Here is a 26,743-nt window from a genome sequence, read left to right on the forward strand (position 1 = left end):
AACTACCCCACGAGGAGGGCACTGAACAGATGAGTCAGACCAAGCAACCACATCTCCCAGTTAAGCAGTATCTCAAGACTCAATCCTAAATCTTCAGATTCCAGATTTCACACTGTTCTCTCTCACCAGCCGCCTCCCTCTCCTCACGGGCTGCCAGATTCACAGCACAGATGAGGGGTGTCTGGGGCTAAGATGGCCCCGGGAAATAAGGCAGCACAGAGAGATGGTAGAGGCTATAGAAAGATGTCTCACTTTGCGTAAGATGAACATGCATCCTCCTCAAACCTCTCTGCCTGGTGATGTCAGTGACAGGGCCGCTTGGACAAAGTCCTGGGGTCTGAGCACCCCGACACTCTTCTCCTTTCAGCCGGGCTGTGCTGGAGGGAGGGGCAGCAGTGGTCAGGAAAGACGGCCATTCAGGCTAAAGCCCACTCTGTCTCCCCAACTCTGTCACCAAAGCCTCTTCAGGGTCCCTGTTCCTGCGTGTGTGTGTGTGTGTGTGTAAGGGGGGTGCACTTGGAGTTGGTCAGGGAAATAAAGTGGAAGGGGGCTCAGGGGAGGACTGAGAGGACTGAGGCTTTCTCCAACGTGTGCTCATTCAAGTTTAAGTAGCAGCAGTGGCCTGAGGTTGTCTGGATGAGAGGAGGGGCCGGGGGAGGGGGCTCCGAAGGCCTCCCCCCGGCCCTTTCTGATGGACAGCAGCTTTGATCCTGGGGTCTGAGGCTCATAAATAACGTCCCAGGCACGGGTGTCCTGGGACTTCTCCAAGGGCGGCTGGCTGACAAGGCCAACTTGGGCAGGCCTCGCGGGCAGGCCTAGCCCCACTGCAGTGGGCCGTGACGGGTTTATGGCCAGCAACCAACAGTAGTTACCTCAGATTTATCACCCTTCTACGAGGGCAGGGGGAGCCGCTAAAGGCTGCCAGCGAGCCCTTAAATCACTGTGATGGGAAACACTGTCAGAGGCAGCGGCGGGCAGGCAGGTAGGAGCCATCCTGGGGGCTTGGGCTTCCTGCTGGCTCCTTGGGTTGCAGTCCTTTCCAGAGGGGGATTTATAGCCCTGGAGCCCAGAGGAGCCAAGAAGCCCCCCAGTGGGAGACAATAGGGACCACAGGGGCTGAACGAGAATGAGGGTGCCAGTACAGTTGGATTGGCCCGGGTAGGGCCATGAGAGGGAGCACAGGCACCCAGCACCCAACCTGCTGGCCGCAGTGCCTGCGAGAGGGCAGCCTGCCACCTTGGCCAGCACTGCCTGGGCGGCGCCACCCTCCCGGCGGCACGACCATCTGTGAGCAAGGCTGTTCGCAGCAACCCTCTGTGTGCAGATACCTGTGCCCTTTCTCTGGGTGTGTGTCTGTGTCGGGGTTTATATCAGCCAAAAAAGGTGCATGCGTACAATGAGGCCATTTCCTATCATTCTCGAGCACCAGGCTGGGTAGTTGTGCCTATGAATTAGTATTGCACGTGTGTGCGGGTGGGGTGGAGGATGGGACATCATCAAAGGCAGTGGGTTCTGGGTCCTTGTCCACGCCCGCCTACTGGGTGAGTCTGCAAATACAAGAATACAAGAGAGAGGACACTAGGAGGACAGGGAGAAGAGCTGGTGGGGTTTAATAGAAGGGCAACTACAGATGCAAGGAATGGGAGGAAAGAGAAGGTGGGCAGAGGTGGGTGGAAAGAGACAGAAGGATTAGAGAAAGAGCTCAAAGGAAGTGCCCAGATGTCCACACAATGCAGCCAACTCGGCCCCAAACATGGTCAGAGAGAACAGGAGGGAAAGGGTGGAGAAGAAGTACAGGAAGGAAAGCAGAAAGGACAGGGAGAGGAGGAAGGTGACCCAAGAGGCAGGAGTGGGGCGAGGCAGCCAGCGGGAGCGTCTTCTGCTCCGGGGGCCCGGGACCCGGCTTTGCGGCTTGCTCGCCTCAGCCGTCTCCACCAGCAACAGCTGGCTCTGCAGCTGGATCTGAACACAGGGCAGCCTGCCCTCCGGCCAGTCCCCTGCCACAGGCTGGCAGCCACCCAGGCCCAGCTCAGGGCACAAAGAGAGTGATCCAGGCTGGGGCCAAGATGGGAAGCAAGCTCGCCACCTTGGAGAGTTCACACAGAGAAGGGAGTCTCCGCCCTCGGACACACGTGGGCTGATGCGGACATGCACGTGCGGCACCCTTGCAAGGCCCAACCACTGCCCAGCACACAAGCGTGTGCACCCACATGTCCATCTCCATGTTCCCACGTGTCCTATGAGCGCTCGGGTCCTGACTACGATGTATCACTTGAACAGAGCAAAGTTGGTCCAGGCCACCTCTTCCTGCAGCCCCAACTATTCCTAGGCTTGGCTCCGCAAAGTCTCCCCTTTCTGTCCTTACATTTACTGTGAGGGATCTTCTGGCTGGACTGCCTGGGCTCCAGCAGCCTGAACCCCAAAAGGCCGGGTGTGGACCCAGACACTGCAAGTGGCACAGAACCTAGAGCTCATTTCTGCAAACCTGGCTCTGCCACTATAGACCCCACCCCATGGGTGTGAGGTGCTGGGTGTCTGTGTTTGTGGGTGTGCACCTGTGGTGCGTCATGTGACTCGGGGTGTCATGGGGCGCCCAGCCAGGTCGGACGCTGGGTGTGCTGAACCAAGCGACAGTGCTCCAAGTGTGACGTGTGGACCCCTGGGTGTCAGGAAATGTCCCTCAGGGGCCCTTTAACTGCCCCCCGTTCCTATCCTTCACTGGTGTCTGGCCCTTTGTGACATCCCCTCCCTCTGAACTTGGGCAGGACCTGTGATTTGCTTCTAACTGCAGCATCAGGCATCCAGAGTCTCTGGAACCCCTGGACATTGTAAGCTCTCTCCTTCTCCAACATCTACCAGAATTTTCATCCTGACAGACCATTCCCTGCCCCATCATTCAGGGCTATGGGTAAAGACCATGCAGTGAGCTCTCCACACATCCCCAGATCTCTAGCCTGGGCTGTGGCTGGGCTTCCCAAGGCCCCTCTGCTGTACTATGGAGCAAGGGACAGCAGGGGGTGCGCTTCTCTCTACACGGCCTTCTCAGGGAGTTAGGGCTCCTTGTCCACCAACCTAAGTCCCTAGCACAAAGCCTGGCACAAAGTAGAATCACCATCAATCTTTATTCATCAAAGAATAAAGGACTTATGAAATAGCACACAAACTAGAGTGCTGTGTCTGTTTCTCTCAGAAAGACGATTTCGCCAGGGACCAGGGGACCAAGGGTGTTGGCCTGCAGTGATGCAGGAAGGAGCTAGGAGGAGAAACCAGACTTCTCTGTGGATGAGAACACAAAGCTGGAAACCTGGATGTGGTAGCCATCCTAAGATGCCTCCTACTTGAGCAAGGTTGTTACCTTTAGGGACCTTGTGTCCTTTCATGGCAGGAGAGAGGTGCTGTGGTGAACTAAGTGGCAGAGCTACATGCCCAAGGCTGCAGCTTAAAAAGAGTGCCCTCCTCATTCCCACCATCCTTCAAGTGGTGGGGCAGAGGAGGGGACAGGGGGTTTGCTGGCACAGGTTTCAATTCGCCTTTGAAATAAGGTGAAACAGGGACAGGGAAGGATCTCCAGGGCAGGCAGTCCAGGAGCTAGGGCTCTCCACACAGAGTAGGATTCTAATCCATTGCTGGAGTATGAGGGGCCACTCTGCCCCCAGCCTCCCAATATTCCGTAATACCTGTAAGTTCATCCATTAGGGGACAAAGCCTGTCACCCCGCAGTGAGAAACGCAGCATTGAGTAAAATATCCCTGGGAGGGGGAACAGACAGGGGCAAGTTCTTGCTCAGTTCCATGTGGTGGTGCATCCTCTCCCAGGCTCAGCTTTTGTGGGGAGGGTCAGGCGCAGGGCCCCCCTGGGAAGGGTGGAGTCAGTAGTGGGAGGCAATCACGGGCACAGAAGGGCAGAACAACTCTCCTTCCCCCCATTTTGGGCCTGGAGTCACCCTCCCCTGCAACGTCGGGGACAAGCAGTGGAGGTGACTGCTCCCAGCCAGCCCTGACACTCCTGCGAACCAGAGACAACAAAGGCTTCCCCGTCCCTTGTGCCAGCTTCTCTCTCAGCAAAAGGAATAAAACGGCCCACTTATTTTTATCACTCACAGATTTCCCGGGAAATGGGCTATTAGTTCCCCTAATGTAAAAATAATAGGCTCGTCCCCCTTGGTAGATGGCACAGCCCCAGCACGAACACACTCGAAGACCTGTCAGGAGGTCTCTCCAGTGGAGGCCGGGGGACCTGAGAGCAGGACCAGGACCTGCAGAGACAGGAACCAGGGGCAGGGGCTCCGGCAGCCCCCATGGAGGCAGACACACGGTTTCAGGAGTCTCTCCCCGCCACTGCCACTGCCCCACCCCACTCTTCACTGTAGAGTCTTCACGCCTTACCCTCACAAACACCTGGGGGGGAAGTAAATACTATTATAACGCGCCCCAGTTAATAGGATGCGGGGCCCCGTAGGCCGAGGACCGGATGCCTCCCAGGGACCTGGGCCCTGCTTGTTCTAGACTGTACCTTCATCCCCTTCCTTCTATCTCCATCCCCCAGGATGGACCGACTGCGGTAACAGCACTTCTGGGACTTTGGGGGACCAGGCTCTCAGTGAGTTCCCTGCCCCATCACACACGGGGTGTAGGGGCTCCTCAGCCCTTGGCAAGGGCCATTCTCTCACACCGAGAACAGAGAAGGGGGCCTGGCTTTCCTGTAGTCTATGGACACTGGCCCCTCCATGTTGAGCCCAGAGCCCTGCAAGGCTGCAGCTGGTGCCTGGGTTTTAGTCACGCAGGCTGTACTCTGGTTTTATGTTGCTGCTTTACTTGTCACATTTATGACCTCTCTCTCCATCTAGGCTGCACGCTCTGTGAGGGCAAGGATCCCAGCTGGTACCAGTTTTGCTCCTGGGAAGCCTGGGCAGTGGTGGGCGGGAAATGGGGGTGCTCAGTGAGACCTGGTGATTGATGAGACTTGGGGCAGGGAGAGGTTGGGGAACGGCTCCGTTCACAGTGGCCACGGTGAATGTGCGACGATGCAACCGCCTTTTCTGCCTAAGCTTCCTGCTCTTCCTGGTCTGTGTGTGTCTCCCTGAGAGCTCCAGGCCTGGCACACAGTAGGTGCTCTCCCCCCACACCTACCTCTGCTGCCCCTGCCCCTGCCCCTTAAACTGTGGAAGCACAAGCAGGCAGACAGCAGGGAGAGCCTCACCCAAAGAGCAAGAGACAGCTACCTGGCACTTCTCTACCCTTGGCTGTCAGGAGGCCTGGGGGGTGGGCGCCATGGCCTGGGGATGGAAGAAATGAACTTACATTATCTGTCTTTCTGTCCCCAAGGAGAAAGAGGGTCTGTTTAGAGCCATGGAGGTGTGCTGACAGCCTGGCTTGCTGCTGGGCATACGGCTGCCCAGGAGGCAGTGCCCAGCCTACAAGGGGCAAGCAGCCTTTGACCGCCCCCCTTCAGGCTGCCCATGGGGCGATCAGAGACCCTTCTAGAGGATGGTGATGGGGAGGGGATCATTCTGTGTTTCAGAGGGGAAACCACAGGCCCAAGAGAGGAGAGAGGGGTCCAAAATCCCTCCAGTTACTTTGAAATTTCAAAAAGGGGTGAAGATGCATCTACATCCGCAGGAACGAGTGGGGAGTCACCAGGGAACGCTTAAGGATGAGGCTGGGCGAATTTGAGTGCGCAAATGAGCAGGATGGCCGGTTTACTGATCGGCCTCCTCCTCCTCCTCCTCCTCCTGCTCCTCCTCCTCGTCTCCGGGTCTCTGAGCCGCAGGCCCCCGCTCCCCCGCGGGCTCCGCGAGCGGCTCCTTGCTCAGGAGGTAGTGCGCCAGCTGCTCCAGCTCCCCCAGGCTTATCCTCTGCAGGCGCTCCTCGTGCTCCTGCCTCAGCAGCTGCAGCAGTGCCTCGGTGTCCTGGGGCCCAAAGTGTTTGGCTAGGACCTGGCCCAGATGGTGCCACAGGGGCTGGGGCTGGTGGGCCTTCTCGGGCACCGTCTTCTCCAGGGGCCGCATAATGACATTGATGGAGGCATTGGGCCCAATGCAATAGTCGGAGAGATGCTTGTCATCCGCCAGAAGCTGGCCGCGGAAGAGCAGGTGCTGCTGCTCCTCGGGCACCCGCAGCCGCTCGGACACCAGCTTCTTCAGCATGGCCACGCTCTCTCGCCCCGACACCTTCAGGCTACATCTCCGGCCCAGGAGCAGCTTGACTGTGAGGAACATCGGGCCGACGGCGGAATCAGGAGGGATTCATGCTCCAGCGGCTGCCCTGACGGTTAAGGGGCTCTGCAGAAGAAGGTGGCTTCTCCTTATCAATGGAGGGTGGTGGTCCCAGGAGGGCCCGGCCCAGGAAGACAGCCATTGGCCAACGCACGGTGATGTCACAATGCTGCCTGCCAGAAGGCTCATTTCCAGAGCGGGATGTCAGGGAAGTGAGAGGGGCATTTGGGACACAGAACATCCTTCCTCCATGAGAGGAGAAAGGAGGAGAGAAGAGGAGAAAAGGAGGGTCAGGAAAGAAAACATAGGGCTAGGAGAAAGGAGAGCAGGAGGGGGAATGGGAGGGCCCAAAGGACAGGGTGGCAGAAGGAAACATGGCCATATTGACTCATTCAGCACTACATATTGGGTGCCCTCTCTGCCGGACCCGTCCCTGGGGGGAGAGAGATCGTATCACAATAGATACTTTCTGCCCTAATTTATCAAGTGTCTTCTTTCTATCACGCACTTGACATGCTCTCTTGGATTGGGTTTCCCAGACACAAAGACAGGGATTCCCGTGCAGGTATTTAGTTGGGAGGTGACCCCAGGATGCGCCAGTAGGTGGGCGAGAAAGCAAGACGATGGGGGGTGGGGCAGCCCCCATTGCATCAGTGAGCAGATTGCCCTTGCAGTCAACTGGGAGCCCTCAGTCCCTCCAGGCGCTCTGGGAGGCCTCGTGGAATACACCTGCCATGCCGCCGGGGAAGCAAGGAGGCTGGATCCATGTGTTCTCGGTCCTGCCTTTGGTCAGTGGGGTACTAACTCCTTGGCACCTGTGGTCTGAACGCGTGCAGAGCATGCTCCCATGACCAGAGAAGACCCTTGGGCAGAGACTTGCAGGTGCTGGCAGCAACTTCAGCTCTCCCCATCCCCCTCATCCCCCACTCAAAAATAATTCTCTCTTGTCCCAGTTAAAACCTACTCATCCAAAAGAATGGGACAACCCGAGGGAGATGCCAGGACAAATAAGTAGCTATGAAGCATGGCGATGGCAGCTGGCCGCTCCCATCCCAGTGACAGACTACTCCCCTGAGGGTTGCCAGGGATGACACCCTGTCCTCTCATGGGTTGGATCCCACTCTTGAAACAAGACCCTAGAACTTAAGAATCCTAGAACTTAAAAAATCCCTCATGACCTTTGAATTCCAAAGCCAACTAACCCCACCCCGGCCCAGCCCTTTTTGCTGAAATGAATCCACCAGAGCCCATCCTAAGGAACGGGAGCACTGAGGGGCTCAGGCTGGGCCACCAGCAGGGTCCACAGCACGGGCATGGCCTTAGCCACCCCTCCCAACCTCCAGGGCGGGTACTGTCCTTTCCTCCACCTGCCAGAGGAGACAATGGGGCTGGGCTCACACGGCCAGCAGGCAGCAGAGCTCACGTCTTTGCCACTGCCGAGTCCTGCCTCCCGCAGGGTCTGCTCAGTGCCCTCTGTGTGCCAGGCACGGCGCAGGAGCCCAGGGCTCCAAGACCAGTAAGGAAGGGGCATGACGGGGCCTCCGCAGTGTCAGCCACTGCTGCTGCCTTGGGAGTTTTCAGTTCAACTTTTAGCTCTCCTGGGCCAAGCCCTTTGTAACTGCTGGCACATTTCAGCCCGTGAGGAAGGTGATCATCTCATTTTGGAAATGAGTGAGCGTGAAGGCCTGGCTGATGTCCACAGCTGGTGGGGGGATACTGTCAGGGACGCCTTCACCTCCCCCCAGCCCTCCGTGCTCCAGGGCTGCGCTCGGCAGGCACCTACTTCTTTCCTCGCCTCCTCTCTCCCTCCTCCTTTCCTTCCTTTTGCTTCAGCCTGGGCTACACTTGATTGACACTGTTGCCAATGTCCCTGGACTCTCCAGACTTTGCCCTTCCATAGCCCTGGGCCGATTCCCCGCCCTGGTCGCTCCTGCCTCCACCTCTCTCTGCTGGCTCTGGCAGCCTTGGGCAGCGGAAGAAAACACCCATGGAGGCCACAAACTCAGCTGCCCTCCCCTCTCCTCCTAAGCCCTTGTTCTCACTCTTGGCAGGTGACCAAATTCTAGTCCATAAACAAACTAAGCTCAAAAGCCAGGAATCTCCCCCAAGAATGAATGGCCCCAAGGGGGCGGGACTGGAAGGAGGAGATGCACCGTGAGTTCCGAGCCACAGGCTGGAGGACAGCTGCAGTCTGAACTGGGTTGGGGTCAGTGGAGATGCAGAGGAGGGGTGGACAGAAAAAATAAGAGGGCTCATTTGGTCGGGGAGAGGAGACGAGGAGGGAGGCAGGGAAGGGGCAGCTGATTGGGTGGCACTCCTCCGAGTGACACCATCCGGTTTCATCCTTTTGCTTTTGGAATCAAAACTAGCTCCTCAGCCTGGCATCCAAGGGCGTCACGACCTGGCTCTGCTTCCACCCAGCTTTCCCCACTTTGCATCCTCCACTCCAGCCACGTCAACCCGCCTTTTCTTCAACTTGCCTGTTTCATTTGAACTCTTCAACTCATCCTTCAAAACGCTGGTTAAAAACTCCTTCCTCATAAGGAAGCAGATGTAGAGAATGGACTTGAGGACACAGGAAGGGGAAGGGTAAGCTGGGATGAAGTGAGAGAGTGGCATGGACTTATATATATTACCAAATGTAAAATAGATAGCTAGTGGGAAGCAGCCGCATAGCACAGGGAGATCAGCTCGGTGCTTTGTGACCACCTAGAGGGGTGGGATAGGGAGGGTGGGAGGGAGGGAGATGCAAGAGGGAGGAGATATGGGGATATACATATATGTATAGCTGATTCACTTTGTTATACAGCAGAAACTAACACACCATTGTAAAGCAATTATACTCCAATAAAGATGTTAAAAAAAAAAAAAACCTCCCTCCTCCATGAAGACTTCCCTGCTTTCCCCAGTCCTGGGTGGAGGTAATCCCACCTCTCTCTGTGCAACAATTACCCGCCTTGAACGCTACCTGTGTTGATGCACTTACATGTGTCTGTGTCTCCCTCAGTGACTCGCAAGGGCAGGAACAGGTTTCATCTGTCTTCACATCCCCTGCCTCCAGCACACAGAGCCTGGTACACAGAAGGCCTCGCATGCATGTTTGCTGAATGAAGACGACAAAATTTAAACAGGCCGAGCCATGCAGGAGGATGCAGTGTCCAGTACGGCAGGCTGTGGAGGGCTATGAACCTGCCTGCAGCCTCTCCTTCTTCCCTAGAGAACGACAATCTGAAATTACATAGAAAATAAATCAGGAAGTGATTCCAGTCTTTACCCAAGGATCTTCTATAGTATTCTTTAAATAGCCACCTCCCTTGGTGCATCTGGAATAAGATAGAATTTGCAGATGTACATACAGTGTGTGGTGGCCCCCATGGACTCCGTGATGGCAGAGTGTCTGTCTGTGCTGAGGGAGCAAAGGGTGGATGAGGTTTCTCCTCGGCCATCTGGGAGTTCCCAGCCCCCGGATGGGAGGACCCTGTGGTGGACAAACAGTGGGGTGGACAGGATCGGAGGGAGGGGAGCTTCGGTGGGAGTCACCCTGAGCAGAGCTAACATAGGAAGGCTTCCTGGGGGCCAAGGTTTGAGTCGTCTTCTGCAGGAGATGAAGGAAGGTGAACTGGGGAGGGGAGTGGCCTGCAATCTCTCTCCCAGGCTATGGGACATCTCAGGAAAGTGGCAGGGGCCAGAGTCCTGAGCTTGGAGGAAGATGAGAACCAGCCACCTGCCTCAGCCTGCCCTCCTAGATGCATCTGCCCGGGACACTGGCAGCCACTGGGGGAAAAATGTTGGGGCCTGGGCCTCTACAAGCAGGTAAGACTACAGCTCAGGCTCCATCTCCCCAAGGCTAGTGGCCACTTGCAGGCTGGCACCTCTGCGACAGGGGCTTCAAGGGCCACAGATGCTGGGTCACACTTTCCAAATCAGGCTTCCTGGTCTAGAGAGTCCCAGTGTGCTAGTGGGCCATGAGGACAGAAGCTTTAGAATTAGCAGTGTCCCCGGAAGCTGAGAGATGGTCACCACTGACCTCTGCCTCTGTGTTGGAGCCCCCATTGCCCAAGGGGGACAGTGGAGGCACGTTGCTGGGCCCTCAAATTGTATTTGGAGCTTGGAAATCTCATAATTTTTTCCCATGCAATTGCTTGTCTTCAGTATGCAGTTAGCATGAGAAAATGTAGTTGTGTAATCAGAACAGGCAATCAGACAATGATTGCCATAATTAGCGGGGACGATTAATGGGAATGAGTGGGTTTTGCAACTTGAGGGAAAGGAACAAATGTGTACAGAGAGAACGCTGGTCAGTGGTGGGTCCCAACCCCTCTCACAAACAACTATAAATGCAATTGTGTCAGTGTGAAACCAGCACTAAGTCTGCAAGAGGGGAAGAGTGGGCAGGGGGAGGGTGCTTTGGGACAGGTCTGTGAACCCTTACGTGCCTGGAGCCCTTGGCAGGACTCCTGGACATTGGTACACAGAGGGCTTGAACTCTGTAGGATAAGAGCCGAGGGTCCAGCTGCCAGCCTGGGGCTGCCTCGAGCAGCCTGCTCCTCGCGCCTCATTTGTGTCCCCTGTCTAACGCCTCCCCTCTCTTGTAAAGGTCACAAGAGGCAGGTCATGCCCCCAGGACCTTAGCACAGTGTCTGACCCATAAAGACATTTAGTGTGTATTTATAAAAACTTGGGAATGTGAGCTCTCACCCCCAACTGTCAAGGAAGACCCCGTTGCATGAAGATACATGCCCAAGTGTGATTCCCCACAGGCGGGCTGAGCTCTCCTGCTGGCGCAGGTAGGCGGACAGAGCAGCCTCTGCAGACCTAGCAGGCCAAGGGAGGAAGCGGCCGAGAGATGCTGGCTGACAGCTGGTGGCAGGGGTGCCCTGCAAAAGGCTCATGAAAAAGGTGCGCTATGCTTCTGCCCACCTCACTCCCTGGGCAAGTTATCAAGTTATTATTACACTTTAATAATGTCAAACTGACCTTCCAGGGGAGGCGGGGGCGGGGCGGCGGGGGGAAAGGCTGGGTGGAGGGGGACTAAGAGACGCTGAGAAACGGGAATGGAGACAAAGCGAGCAGAAGAAAGGCAGATGGAGCCACAGAAACAGCGGAGAGGAGGGAGGGGTGGAGAACAAGAGGGCTGAGCGCAGGAGATGCTTAGAAAGGGGAGAAGTCCGGAGGGATTAGAGGAAGGGGGTAGGAGTGAGGGGCAGGGCGGAGGAGCCCTACAGAGGCAGCAGGGAGAAGGTACAAAAGGACACTTGTGCCAGAAAAGGAAAGAGGGGGAACAGAAGAAACAGGAAGGAATTGTTACTGCAAAAAAAGGACAATAAATACCTCTGCAGGCCTCCCTGCTGAGAACAGCATCCTTCTTCCCCTCTCCTTATAGCCTGGAAATGGTTCACGGGAAAACTTTGGCAGAGAAAGTGGAGTCCGGGCGTGGAATGCCTGAAATCCTGGTTCCGGCACCCCATGCCTCCTCCACCCCACAGCAGCCCCCCATCCAGCACTTCCTGAGCACACAGGGCGCGCTCTGCAAGGCCTGCAGGAGAGAGCGCTGAGCAGCAGGCAGGTGGGACACGGGCAAGTCCCCGACACAGCCCCGCCGCAAAGGCTGCCCTCAGGCCCACCACCGCGCTGCTCAACACCCCATTCAGCCTGTGCCACCGCCTGTAGCTGTGACCAGGGACCCCCTGCCCCTTTGAGGAGGGGTCTCCCAGAGCTGCTCTGTGCAGGCCAGTGAGGGCTGGCCCAGGACAGGGCAGGCAGCTCTTTAGGTGGCCCCTACCCTGGGTGCCCTCCACCCTGGGTGCCCTCCAGGGTAGGTGTTTGGTAGGTAAATGAGGCCCATCGTTCGTCCCTCATCCACTGGCTGGCACTGGTTGTCTCAGTAGCTGTACCAAAGTGGGTCTGTGGCTGCTCCAGTGGGGACCTCAAAGCCCCCGGACATGGTCTTAAGGGGCTGAGGCTGAGGCAGATGGGCCCGAGCCTGGGCGGGCAGGGAGAGGGAACTGGAGCAGGAGGGAAGGAGATGGCAGGGGGCCTCGGAGCCCAGCGGACGTGGACTGCAGTCTCTGACTTGTGGGTTGCCCAGCCTCCCTCCAGGCCTCGGTCCTTGCACCCAACCACCTAGGTCCTGCCCTGTGCTGCTGGCCTGCTGGCCCTTGGCTGGGAACCGCTCAGAAGCCCAGCCCAGAGCAGATACGTGCAACTCAAGACTCACACCTTCTGGAAAACCTTGTAGGGCTGCAGCCTGCTGTGACCACTAGATGTCACTGGTGACCTCCCTGGGCGTCTCCAGCAGGCCCAACGGAGTGGGCCTAGGGCCTCCGCCCCCTTGGGGCCTGGGCGCACAGGACTGGGACTGGGCCCAGAGCCTCATCTGGAGATGAGCCCCGTCCTCCCACAGACTGCCCGTCGTCCCCGCCCCCCGACCCGCACGGGTCATGCATGCTCTGAGCACAGACATCAGTGCCCACCCTGAGCTGGGCGCTGTGCCAGGTGCTGAGGCAGGAAGAAAGGATAGAAAGACACGTCCCCGTGTGGGGGACACATACACATAAACCTGTCATTTTAGCACTGGGCATAAACTTGACCATGGAGGGGAAGGAACTCCCAGCTCCAAGAGGAGGCGGGGGCCAGGCGAGGAAAGCTTCACCAGGGAGGGACCTGGGTGGGTCTGAAGGAGAAGCAGGAGCTTCTCTCCGTGAAAAAGGCAAGAAGGGCACCCTGGCTGAGGGTCCAGCATGCACAAGCCCACGTGTAAGAGTGTGGGACTCAGTGTAGGCGGAGCATGGTGGGCGGGGGCGAGAGAGGGGGCAGGATAACCAGGCAGGGGCCAGTCACCTTCATACAAGTGTTCACTGCAGCTGAAACTTCTCTGAATTCTCCACGTCTCACCCTAAATCCCTGCAGTGCACGTAGAAGCCCCAAAGGAGCAGCCCCCAGCTCACACACACACACACACACACACACACACACACACACACACACGCCTCCAACCTAAGCTAGGATCTGCAAAGGGGCTTTCTTTCCCACGCCATCTTTGCGCTCTACCAGGGCTGTAGGAACACCCAGCCAGCACTGCTGCAGAGAGGGAGTTCCCTCCTCCCCAGGGCCTTCCCCAGTGGGCCCTGGTGGAGACACTGCCCACGGCGCGGCTGGTGGCCTGTCATCTCAGTTGGGGGTGCTTCAACCGTGATCCACACTGGGTGTCCTCTCAGCCCATCTGCACCCCGGGGCTGCATGATTTCAGATGATAAAAGATAGTCTGCTTCAGCCTGTAGCCACGGTATCTGACGTTCATTTAAACATACTAAATGTGCTCTGAACTTTAAAGGGGTGTATTATAAACCCTCAGAAGTCAGCAAGATGACTCCTCGGAGAAGGAAGCATCAGTGGGCCCTGGGAGTGAGGGGGGTGCTCAGCTGCCCGAGCCAGCGCTGGTTATTCGTGCTGCATCCGCGCCTGCGTTCCACAAACATTCCTCACACACTAAATCCGTGCCAGACGTTTGCGCTAGACCGTGAGGAGTAATCTCTGCTCTGCAAACCTAGCAGGGGCAAAAGGTGGGGCTCAGGCTGGACTCCGACTTGGCAGGTGGGGCACCAGAGGGGCAGGTGAGAGGGAGAGAAGCAGTTTTCTTCTGTCCTAGAAAAAGGGACAGGCATGAGGCTCTGGGAAGAAAGCGAAGGCAGAACCAGCCATTACTGGCTTCTCAATATCCATCAGGACTGCATGGGGGGAGCTAACTGTGAAAAGCCTCGTTCCAGGCCAACTTTAATTTAAAGTCCTCCGGGAGGCTGTGAGCAGCAAACAATCAGATAGTGTCAGAGATCTGGGGAGGGATGTGTGGGGCGAAATAGGAAACTGCCTTCCTCACTTGGGGCCAGGGAGTGGGGATAGCTACAGGGTCCTGGTGGCTGAGGCAGGGCCTGATATGCCAGGCCGCGTGGAGCATTATGGGGCAGATTCTGGATCCATTAGGACTGATGCTCTGTAACCCATCATGTGTCCTTCAGTTCCTGAGTACTATTTCCCCTTTCGCTTCCTAAAAAAGAAAAAAATCTATAGTTTTGTCTTGGCTGCAACAATAAGAAAAAAAGATTTATTCACATCTAAACCAGATTAAATGGAGAAACAAAGGGGCTCCTGGGTCAGGCAGAATGGTGGTAGCTGGGTCCATAGATCCAGCTGAGGGCCAGAGTGGTCCTGGAGGGCCTAGCATTGGCGGGTACCCCCCTGGGAACAGCTTTGATTAATCTTCCCCTCCCTCCAGGGATGACTGCTCTTTGAAGATCTGTGTCATCAATCAGAGTGGCAGGAACCCTCCACCATGCAGCAAAGATCAAACATGATGCATTAAAACTGAGGACAGAGGAGGTACCCACAGAGCCCTGCCCTGAACAATCTCCCGCTCTTGCCGGTCTTGCGAGTCCACCACTGGGTCTGGATGGAGAAGTCAGTGGCCATCATATGCTGCCACACTGATTCTGCAGGACCAAAGGGGCCCCTTGCCACTCCTGATGAGATGCCAAGGCTGGTCCTCCAACAGGGCAGCTGTGCCACCCTCTCAGCCTGGCTGTTGACCTAAGGATGCTCAGGCCAGCCCTTGGCTGAGATTCTTGCCCACCAGCCCCCTTCCCTGAATTGATCTAAAGGCAGTCTCCTGCCAGGGAAAACGGCATGTAACCAGCCACAAGACCGTTGCCCCAAAGACGCTGAGACCAAAATGGAGGTCCAGAGAGAAAAGAGGAAAGAAAGCTGGGAACAGACTAGGTGAGGCTGGGCTTGGGGGAACTGAATTACATGGCAGGCAGGCCTCTGTCAGGAGAGGAGGGACCGAATTACAGCTGACAAAGGAGCTAGTGAACTTGGATTTGATTTGGGCTTGGATAACCACAAGGAGGTCCAGCTGGCAGGTGGGGCATTGGGCTGGGCAGACTGCTGATCCTGTAGTGGTTGACTTCTTGCTCTTCCAGCTGGCAGTACTAACCACATGCAGCCAGTCATTAGAAAAGGCTGTAGCCAAAAGCAAGAGGGAAAACTTCTAATCCAACCAACAGCTGGTTGGATGTTCCAGGGAGCAGCATGGGCCATATCAACCAATGGAAAAACTCGGGCCCAGTCAGGAGCTGCCTCACCCTTCCTAGGAGATATCAGAATTTCTTCAACTGAGTCAGTCCTGGTTTGGAAACCCAAGAGACCAGCTGCTGGACCGGCAGCCTGAGATCCCAGCTGATGGCCCTCCCAGGGTCACCAACATGGATGGGCTCAAGAGCTTCTCAGCTGTAAGAATATCACCCTGGACATTTTGGACATTAAGTCCATTTCCTAACAAATGCTCCTGGGACTCCTAGACAAGTCAACCCATTATTCTCACTCACAGGAGACTGATTAAGAGTTAAGGGTCGGGGATAGCAGGACTCAGGGTCATGCAGGGAGCACACAGCAGCAGGACCAGATCCGAGGGTGGCAGGGGCTCTTTGCCTTGGAGAGAACTAGAGAATGTCCAGGGAGCCACGAGCCAGCTGTCAGCCCTGCCCCTCCCTTGGCCTCTCCAAAATACTGTCCCCCACTGACACCCTTAATATACTTGTGTCTTCCCACCCAGCAGAACTCTGTACCTCAGATTCAGTAACTGATGGCTTGAGGCTGTGTCTGGCATTTTCAGTTGGTTTGGAAACAAGGTGCTCAAAAGAGGCCTGGGAGGCAGCGGGCAGGTGGCTGGGTGATGGGAGGGCCAGGCTGAATGGAGGCTGAGAGCTGGTCCTGCAGCCCTAGCTCTGGGCACCGGCTTCCTGGCAGGATGGCAGCTGCCCATCAGACGCCAGTGTCTGTTAGGAGTGGTGTGTCTGCAGTGACAACCCTGGGGCGAGGAAGCGGGGTGTGGGAGCCAAGACGAGAAGAGGAAGGCTCCAGCCTGGAGAGTTGTGGGGAAGTGGAAACAAGGCCCTGGCCTATGGCTTCTGACTAAGCTTAGGTGCTAGGGATCTCTGGTCTTCAGCCCTGAGACCCTCTGGCCCCTTGGCTGAGGAAAGGCAGAAGCGACCGAGCTGGGTTCTTTGCCAGACAGGAACCAATGGCCCAAGAACAGGGTCTGGTGGGAATCCCGTGGGTTGGCAGATCGGCTCTTCTCACCCAGCTGCTTGAGGGGTCACAAATTGGTCAGTGCAGGAATCGCCCGAGCTGTGCACCACAGTGCACCCTCTCCAGCTCATGGCTGGGGAGAAGGGTAAAAGGGGATCTGGGTTCAGAAGGATTTAAGGTAACATTTAGGGAGAAATTTCTGATATGAAACTGGGATGCTGCTTCGTGTAAACTCTTAGCAGTAAAGAGAACAAGCCCTGTTTAATCGAACCAGTTAGCCAGAAGCAGGAGGATGGAGACGTAGATGACCTTGACAAGCAGATGCCCTTGACAAGCCTTCATGGTAAACTCAAGCAGGGGTGCCAGGACAGAAAGACCCCTGCACTCCGGTCCACCAGGCCTCAGCCTAATGCAACAGGAAAAGAACAACTGAGATGTAATCCTTGTGTTCTTCTCAGTAGAAGAGGTGATGAGATGGCCCTGCTGTGGCCTAGCCTGGGAACCCCTGGGTGGTAGAATCACAGATTGCCAGAGAGAAAGGGGAGCTCAAAGAACAAGACCTGCTACCCCTATCAAGAAACTGGGACCAGAGAGGTAACTTGCTATTTTCAGCCCTATTTTAGAGGGGTTTCCATGCCCATGGACCCCTGGGAGAATGCCTTCCAGGAGAGGAGCTGAAGCCCAGCCCAAGGAAATGAGGGAGGACAGCCATGGGGAGCTGGGTGTGGGGAATGGTCCCCAAGGCCCCAGCCAAGCTTCTGGGCCCCAGATGAAGAGTGAATCGCTGGTTCCCCCTGGAGGGGAGTAGTCAGTCACCCCGTAGAAGTTTATTTTTATACATGTCTGATCTATTTCACATCCTCTCAGATATTTTGACACATATACAGGAAATGTAACTCTCCCCCATATGGCAGTGTTTGGTTGGCCAGACCTGGGGAAACTCAATAGGGTCACAGAGGAGCAGAGGGGAGCTGCAGCGTCAGGGAAGAATGCCAGAGGCCTGAGGTCACAATGGGCACCTGGGGCCAGCAGGCCAGGGACAGGGGTCAGAGCGAAGTCAATGCAGAGATCCCCCTGCCTGGGTACAGGGCCCCAGGGCCCCAAGCCTAGGAGGCTGAATGTGCTCTGGCTGCTGCTCCCCAGGCGGGATGAAGCGATCCAGGAGAGGGCAGCTAGAGCCAGGGAATGGGGCTGCTAGAAAGACAAGGACAAGTCAGGCCTGAGAGCCAAAGGCTGAGACACCTCAGACATCAGCAGGGCTTTTCTCCCCGCCCCCTCCGTACCCTGGCCTCCGAGCACGAGGACTGAGGGAGACCTACAGCTCAAATGAAACAAAGGGAGGGGGAGAGAGCTCTGGGCTGGGCACTACCCACCTGGACCTTCCCTGACTCACTGAACTTCTATTGGCCTCAGTTTTCTCATATACAAATCAGGGTTGATATTATTCAGCTGGGAGGCCGGGAAGATTAAAGGGGAGAATGAATGTACAGTTTCTCAAAAGGGTCTGATAAAGGAGAAGAGCTTGGCAAATGCTAGTTCTCTGTCCTGAACTATAAAATGCAGAGGATGCTGGTGTCTCCTGCGCAGGGCAGTGGGAGGTTGAAATGGGACGATGTGAGTGAATCACCCGGCACGACGCCTGGCTCCAGGGGTGGCCAGACTCTTTGGTTCTTTCCTTCAGAACACACCGGGTCTTTACACGATGCTGGCAGTCCGCGTAGGGGTGTGAGCACAGGACGCTGTGGAAGAACAGAGAGGGGCAGCTTGCCCCGCCACACGGGTCAGGGAGGGTCCTTCTCAGCTCTCCCAGAGAGGAAAGTAAACTCATCATTCCATGAGGGACAGTGGCCAGAATAGCACACTCACTTTATGGGGCCTTTCCCTTTTTTATTTTTATTTTTTGAAGTTTAAATTCATGGACATCGCATTCCTACAGGGTGCCCTGTGGAGACAGGCTGATGGACGGGCATCCCTAACTCACAGAGTCGAGATGGGGGCAGATGCCCAGCGCTCTCCCCATGATCCCTTAATGCTGGCATCAGACATAGGGCATGGCAAGATGGGCCATGGAACAAACTCTCCAAATGAAGCCATTTGGATTGTCCTGCTCCTACGTGCTTGAAAACCACATGGGTAGCTTGGCCTCTGCCTATGTTTCCAGGGCTTCCTTCCCCCTGGCTGTGGGCATTGCTGGCCTGGAATATGTCCCTGCCTTGGTCACCACCGCCCCAGCGAGCTGCTTCAGGATCTCAAAGAACCGAGGAAGAGCCTCACAGTCGCTGCTTGGTAAATGGAGTGTGACAGCTGAGAAGTCGCTAAGCCCTCCCCTTGCTCCCTTCTCCTCTGGGACCCAGAGAGTTGAAGCTCTGAAAAGCCTGGGGAGTGTCAGTAGGTGGAGGCTGCACTTGGCCTCACCTCACCCCATTCCCCCACCCACCTCCCTGTAAATCCTGGCGACACAACAGGAAGGCCCTTTAACTAGCACATAAAAGTGCTTTGGGCTTTCAAAGGTCTGCTCTGCATTTATGGGGAGCCCGAGACTTTTACGGGCCATTTCTAGTCCTCCTCTCCCTGACCTACTGATACATCGTGGTTTCTAGCTGTGGTGTGGGGAATTGTCACAGCCCAAAGCAAGTGATCATGGGGCAGGGAAGGAGAATGAGAGAGCCCTGAACCTGGGAGGCGAGGATGCCTCAGCAAGGCCAAGCTGGCCACCCACCCTCAATGGACCAGGCAGCCTGACAGGGTGTCCCTCTGACTGGTCCCTCTGTCCTTCAGATAGGGCTCAAATTAAGGTCGCACAAAGTTGGTATTGATCAACTGACTGATTTGCAGTCACAGTAACTGTGGATCAGTCTTGGAAGGGGCCCAGCAAACTCCTCTGAAGGACAGGGAGGGTCTTGTCCTAAGAGGTATTCAGCCCATTCTGGAGTTGGCCAGGCAGGCGAGCTGTTCAGACTAGCATTCAAACAATGGATTTTTAAGATCTTGTTTAGCCCTGAAAGACTGAAGCTATAAACATCTAAGGATTTGGGGGAAAGATGATTAAGCATCTCTCCAATGTAGAGCTAGAGCTTCATCCCAGCAGCCTCACAGAAGAGCCCGGGAGAGTTTTCCCCACCTGGGCCTCTGACCCTACTCGGTGAAGAGATCTCTCTGGCTCAGTGCATGGGCAGTGGGGATGGGGTGGGGCAGCCTGGGAGCTGACAGAAGCCTGGTGGAGAGGAAGAAGCGGCCAGGGTCTCCACCTGCTCCCAGGGTCTCCCTGTTTCTCCTGCCTGGAGACCTCAGCCAAGGAGGAAGCCCAGCCCTACAGGCTCCCAAGGCAGACTCCGAGACCCCTCACTGAGGTCTGCCTGTGTCCCCTCTCCATCCTGCTCACTGCCCCTCCTTTCTTGACTGTCTTCTCTATCAACCTCCTTCTCTGCTATTTTTGTGGCTGCTGTTGTTAGTTTTTCCTCTCCCTCCTCATTCTCTCCTTTTCCTTTGCATTAGTCTCACCCCTATTCTCATTCTCTGGATCATTCCACTTTGTATGTACCTTTTCTTTCTCCTCTTTCCCTTTCTATCTTTTTTATTTGATCTAACCATCTTATTCCCTCCTCTCTTGGACAAGACTGTCCCTTAAGATCTCATTTAACAATGAAATCACATAATTTTTAAGATTCAATAAACACAGCACTTTCGTGGTTATTATTACATTTAAACCTCACCATCATTCTCTGAGGTTGAGTCTGCTCCCATTTTACAGGTGCCAAACTGAGGCTCAGAGAACAGGCATGATTTGCTTAGAACCACACAGCTATTAGATGACTGATCTAGGATTACCTCCACCTGCCTTCAATAATAACAATGATCAAGATTTCTTATAGTAGCAGTATATAGTAGAGTGCCAGAATACAGTATAGTATATGCCAAATACAGATGGTATATTTAGTATAGTATACAATACAGGGCCACATACTGTTCTGAGTGTTTGTGTTCCCAGCTCACACCCCTTTGAGGTAGGTACTGCTGTTACTACCCCGTTTTACAGATGATGAAACTGAAGTGCAAAGAGATGAAATAACTTGCCTACATAACTAGTAAGTAGCAGAGTAAGATTCAAGCCCGGGCACCTGGCCTCCGGACTCTGTACGCACCATCTGCACCATCACTGGGCCCTCCCTCCCCTCCATGCTCTACAGCAGGTGGTCCCTTCATCAGGAAATTCAGGGTGATGCAGGCATCACCTCTGGCTCAGACAGTAACAGAGTTCTTAGGGGCCTATGGGCCTAGCCTACCAGGGGAAGGTGTCCACAGTGTGTGTCTGGGTCTGTGTGTCCTGAGGAACTCCAAGGCCAAGTGCTGAGCAGGGATGTCACAGGGGTCAGCTGAGACAAGAGGATTCTGTCTCATTTCCAGACTAGAGAGAATAAAGGCCTCTATTTGGAGCCCCTGCCCCCCATCTGGCCACTCTGCTCCCAGAAGGGCCTCTCGTTCCCCTTCTGGGAAGGCCTGGAGAATCTGTCCCTCCTCCTGACCTGCCCGGGGAGCAGCAACTGAATCCTGCTCAGGGAGGGGCCCATCCACTACTGTCGGACAGCACCCCACTTGGACGCATGGTCTCCCCCGGCTGCTGGGGACTTCTTGGCGGGTACCCGGTCTGACTCTCCCCCCCTGGCACGGCGAGGAATGTGCTTTTGTCATCCTATCCTCCCTCCCCAACCCTAGCCCAGCGCACAATTGGATTAAGAACAAAAATATGAGCTGTGTTTGTTTTAATCAGCTTCAAGACATGGGGGCTTTTAAAGGGAAGGAGAGCAGGCCGGAGCTGGCCCCGGGGCAGGCAGGCTGGGCGGTGATGCCATCCCAGGGTCAGGAGCACGCCGAGCAGTGAGTGCATCTGCAGGTCAGATCCTGGGGCAGATAAGGGCTGAGAGGGAGAGGACCTGGGGGGCCAGGGGGCTGGGGGCTGAGGGAGGATGAAAAGGATAGGAAGGAGGGAGGGAAAGACACAGGTTTTCCCTAAGAGTGCAGAGGGCTGGCAGCCTACAGTCCCCGTGCTGGCACTGGTGTGAGGCAGGAGGGGAGGGTGCTGTGAGGCTGGGGCAGCCCCCTGGAGCCCAGAAGAGCCAACGGGGGGTCATTTTTTCCAGAGAAGAGGCTTCCCTCCTGGCCTTTGGAATGAGGGATGATGGGAAAGAGGTGAGGGAGAGTCAACCCCGGTCTCCACCACCCAATGGCAGGAAAAACCCCTGCCAGACTCCACCACGGAGTCTGAGCAATGGCGTCTGGACTCAAGCTTCATGCCAGATGTGCCAGCACCAGAGGGGACAGGTGCTGACGGTGAGTCAAACACGCAGAGCCCAGTGGAAATTGCGAGGTGTCAGGGTCAGGTTGAGGGAATCAAGGCCTGAAGGAGCAAGAGGCTGGAAAAATAATGACATCCCTGGGCAGATCTCAGGTTTGATGAAGACCTGGAGGCTGTGGGGTGTAGAGGAAGGGCTCTGATGTCGAGCCAGTGGGTGCTCTGGGATCCTGGAGCAACTGCTTTTTAAAAAGCCCCTGTGGCTACACTGCTGTACACTTGCTATCCGAGTGGCTATCCTCACATTTGCCCTGTGAGCCAAGGAAAGCGGCCCAGAGAGGTTCAGGGACTGGTCCAAGGTCACACAGCCAAGGAGAGAAGAAGCTGGTACAATCACCGAAGCCTCAGGATATGTAGTCAGTGCTCCAACCCCCATGAATGGAACAGCCTCGGCTAGTTCTCAGGTCAAAGCCTCCAGATGGAAACAATAACGTCAGACAGTTAAGGGCAGAGCCCCCAGAGGCCCTTCCCAGAACCCTCCTGCTCCCCGGCCTTACGAGCACCAGGAGAAAGGCCTGGACTGGCTCTGCCCATGCCCCAGTCACACTCCAACACTTTGGGCCACCCTTGCCTGGAGGCGACTATGAGGTGATAGCTGGACCTCTGGGCCAATCCCCACTCCCCCTTAGACCAAAGCATGGGCTCCTTGGGACAGTACTGGGTCTTCTAATTCAGGTCCAAGGAAGGGCTTTTGTCCACGATGATGCTTTTACCAGTCAGAGGTGAAAGAGAAAAATCAATAATGAATTCTGTATATGGTAACATTTAGTCAGCTTTTAAATTTGAAATATCGTCCCTTTTCTGATTTAAAATATTCTTCTTTCTTGTTACAAAACATGATGAAAGTAGGACTTCTAGAAAACCTATTCTTGGCAAAATTATAATTGTCAAACCTATGTCCATCCCCTTAATTTTTAATTGGTCCATAAAATCCACAAGTTTGGGAACAACTGTTATTATTTTATTTGGAGACATTCTTACCTAGCCTGAGGCACAGTTCAGACCTCTGCACGCTGCAAGTGCTTAATACATGTGGAGCATGGGCCATATTACAGCCTGGGTCAGCAGGGACTTGGGGTGGGGAGATCTGGGCCATGGAATCTCAAATGGCTGGGCAAGCCTGAGCAAATTACTGCACTTTCAGCCTCAGCTTCCTCTTCTGGAGGAAGAGACAGAGGAGGAGACAGGACTTTCAGGCACCCTCTAAGATGAATCCCAAGGGCAACATTCCACGGCTCCGGGAAGGGTGGCTGAGCTCCCGGGAAAGAGACTGGCCAGTCTCAAGCGCTGAGTCTGCAGCTCTGCTCCAGGCAGAGGCCTGAAGGGGGTCGGGGAGAGGCACCTGTTCAGTCAGCCCACATGAGAGAAGTTCTAGTAACAACAACCAAGGGTCTGCTGACCATGAGAAAAGAGCTTAACTGGACAGTAGCCAAGACTTAGGCCCAAACCAAATGAATGCCCACTGACCCACTGGCCCACGTCTTTGGATGCATCTCTCAGCCCCGCCAGGCTGGGACCAGGCTGAGAGCCGTCCTTCCGCCGTGAGTCTCCCCACCCCTCTGTAGGTCAAGTGGATCTAGTCCAATGCAGCCAGCCTCCACTTAGCCCCTGCTCTGTGCCAAGGGCAGGGGACACACACATTATCCAGGAAAACGGTGCATGCAGTAGTGCCACATCAGTTAAATTTAGAATAGAAGAATTCGTAAGTATCCAATTGTGTTAAGAGGCAATTAGACTAAACAAAATACGAGCATTCTCCACACTCAAGGACCAGTCCTCGGAAAATAACCCTACTGACCTGAGGGGGATACAGAGGAGAGAGGAGACCCAGTCCTCCCCTAACGAGAATTCTGGACAACAGAAAAGGTGGCTGTCGTGCACAGACCCAGCAACAAGGTAAAAGCAGAGGCAGAAGGCACGGACTGTTGGCCATCCATGGGGCCTGGGATGCAGCCCTCTCTCTGAATGCCGGAGCAAGATTAAAAAGGACGTGTGCCGGCCCAGAGCCAGGCACTGTCACCCCAGGCACTGTCTCCGGCGTGTGGGTGACTTTTTAGCCTTGGTCCAGTTGTGAAGCAGGAAAGAGGTGTCTTTGCCAGGGTCCTTGGGTGCAGGGCAAGTGGGCACAGATGTCTGCACTGAGTATGGAAGGAACAGGGAGCCGTGGGGGCAGGGTGGTCGTAGCTCTTCCACCCCCTCGGGCGGCTCAGCTCTGCACAGTCTCAGCCCCATTCCCCAGACACCAAGGGACACCCGCTGCTGACACCATGGCATTGGGTTTCCCCTGGGCTGGCTCAGGCTACTGTCACCAGGCCTGCCAGGAAATTGCTGCTGACACTCAGGGAAGGGCCCCGGGAGTAGAGAGGCTAGGGATTGTGAAGTCGGTGAGTTCTGAGCAGGCATTAGATGGGGCTGGAGCAGGGGAGTCAGCTATAGGTCTGAGGGGGACTCTAGCCATGTGAGTACAGGGTGGGAGTGTGGGAGTCCAGCCAGGGGACCCCAGAAGGTGATGGACAGGTCCTGGTACCAGGCTGGCAGCCTTCGACCTTACCAGCTGGCAGCTTGGAGCCTTCACCCCAAAGACAGGTCTCTCTCCAGGAACCCCTCAAGGGCAGGGATAGAGCATCTCTGCAGATGACCAATCCATCTGTCCACCCATCAGCAGGTGTTTTAAATACCTGCCATAGGCCTGACACAGTGACAAACAAGCAGAATTTTCTCGAAAAGGCCTATCTCTTCCTCAATCTAGGAGACTCAGGGAGGCACCTGAGAGCAGCGCCGGGCGGGGGAAGGCAGGGGGTGGTGTCTAACTTGCTTGAAATTATTATTCAATGTTCTTACTTTTCATTTAATCAAGTAAGGATATTAAAGAACAGACAAAAGAAAAGTATTTTAACACTTTTTTAAAAAACTAAAGAGGATAAAAGACAGTTTTTCCCAATATCAGTTAGTGATAGAGGTTAGACTAAGGGTTACTTTGTGGGGAACTGAATCAAAGGGACACCAGGAGGCCTGGGGGGCACTAGGCAAGTACTAGTTCCAGATCTGGGAGTACATGGAAATTTGTTGATTTGTACTCTTGGTTAGTGCACTTGGCCCACGTAAGTTATACCTCAATGAAAAGAGCAAATAGAGACAGAAGTCGGACATTAGGTTCATGGAAGCTCATGGACTTGGGGCCACGCTTCATGAGTTCAAATTCTAGCTCCACTTCTTGGTATCTGTGTGACTTTGAACAAATTACTTAACCTCTCTGTGCCTCAGTTTCCTCATCTCTAAATGAGGATAATAATTATACTTTAAAGAGTTCTTGTGAGGGTTAACTGAGTTAATACATGCGAAGCCCATCAAAGTGTTTGCCATGTAGTAATCACTCGGTAAGTGCTAGTCATTGTTATTAATATTATTCCAAGAAAGTGCAGCTGCCAACTTCATGCTGAAATATAAAAATAGATTAAACAACCTCAAATTAAGAAAACATAAAGTGACATTTTATAGTATGAATTACATTACATGATACTGCTTTCTTACACAAACTTATTAGAGGCTCTATATTTGATTGCTCATTCATTACTCAAGAAATATTTATTGAATGACACTAGCTTCCAAAACTATTCCAGACAGCGGAATAAAGCAGTGAATTAGACAAAGTCCCTGTCCTCATGAATTTACATTCTCATGTGGGAGACAGTCAGGACAGAAATAATCAAGTAAATATATAATACAGCATCAACAGAGGACACCAAGCAGGATAAATACCAAAAAAATCTACACAAAGCCACACCACACTGAAATGGCAGAAAATCAAGACAAATAGCAAATCTCGAAAGAAGTCAGAAGGAAAAAAAATGCTTTACCCACAGAGGAACGAGGTAAGAACTACATCAGACTTCTCCTCAGACTCTTCATCATGCAAACAAGATGAAAGGGGAGTGAAATATTTCACGTGCGGAAAGAATTCTGTATCCCGTGAAATTATCTCTGAAACGTGAAAGAGAAATAGACTTTCTCAGGCAAGCGATGTCAACAGTGGTAAATGCCGTGAGGAAAAAGAAAGCAGCATAAAGGGCAGGTGCCGTCTCAGAGAGGTCAGGGCATCTCCCAAAGGAGGTGCCATTTCCATGGAGACCTGAATAAAGGGAAGGAGCAAAGCAGGAGCCGTGTGAGGATCAGGAATGAGAGCGCCCGGCAGAGAGAACAGCAGGGGCCACGGCCCCGAGGTGGGTGGGGTGTTGGAGAAGTAGAATGAAGCCAGCACTGCTGGAGCATGACGAGCCCAGGGCAGAGGGTGCAGTGAAGAAGGAAAGGCCCAGGGCCCGGGTCACGGGAGGAGTTTGAGTTTGGTTCTGAGTGCCAGGAGAAGCCACTGGAGGAGTCTGAGCTGAGTGGTGATACAATAAGTCCTCTCACTTCCAAAGATCACTCTTGGCCTTGGTGTGTGGAGAACGGGGAGGAGAAGGGAGACCAGGTACGGGGCAGAGTCCAGGCAAGAGATGGTGGGGACACGGAGCAGGACGGGGGCAGAGGGGGTGGGGAGAGTCATTGGATTCTGGATACTTTTGGAAGGTGGAGCCAACAGGATGAGGGATGGACTGGATCTGGGGTGTGAGGAAAGGGGTCACGTGGGTCTTTGGCCTGAGCAACTGGGGAGGGGCAGTGCCTGTAGCTGAAGGGGGGGGCGCCTGCGAGAGAAGCTGGTTTGCGGCGGAGTGGAGAGTTCTGCTTTGTTGAGACGCCTTTTAGGCCTGCAAGTGGAGAGGACACACGGACAGCTGGACATACCAGTCTAGAACTCAAGGGAGCAGGAAGAGCGGGAAATACCACTGGGAATCAGCAGCAGCAGGAAGTCGAGCTCAAATGACCTGCCTGTTCTCACGCTTGGGGTTTTCTCATAAACATGGAAAATTGCCTGTAGCTCTGCTAAGAAAAGTGGAAACATTCTTTCTAGGGTTGTCTCATTAAGGTTGGAATATTCTGCGCAACATCAGAGAAGGGGAGACCGGCACCCCTTGTCTCCAGCAACTCCATCAGCAGGAGCTCTAGGAAAGGTGTGGTCAGGAAATCAGCTGAGAGGGATGCTCTGGGCCAGTGGCCAG

The 26,743-nt window shown here is 54.7% G+C and overlaps 1 protein-coding gene across 1 annotated transcript; it reads right to left on the bottom strand.

Annotated features, from left to right (window-relative positions):
- Positions 1-1,033: 1,033 nt before the first annotated feature.
- UBL4B (ubiquitin like 4B) lies at positions 1,034-7,605 on the bottom strand. Its single transcript, XM_082398282.1, has one exon. The coding sequence runs from the start codon at positions 6,215-6,217 to the stop codon at positions 5,699-5,701; it is 519 nt and encodes a 172-aa protein (XP_082254408.1). The 5' UTR covers positions 6,218-7,605; the 3' UTR covers positions 1,034-5,698.
- Between the last annotated feature and the right edge of the window lie 19,138 nt (positions 7,606-26,743).

This window comes from Balaenoptera borealis (genome assembly GCF_965194805.1).
Source record: "Balaenoptera borealis genome assembly, chromosome: 1".
NCBI classification, from domain to species: Eukaryota; Metazoa; Chordata; class Mammalia; order Artiodactyla; family Balaenopteridae; genus Balaenoptera; species Balaenoptera borealis.

Excerpts from the sequence above, each read along its gene's own strand:
- UBL4B (XM_082398282.1), bottom strand. The coding sequence starts at position 6,217 with ATGTTCCTCACAGTCAAGCTGCTCCTGGGCCGGAGATGTAGCCTGAAG.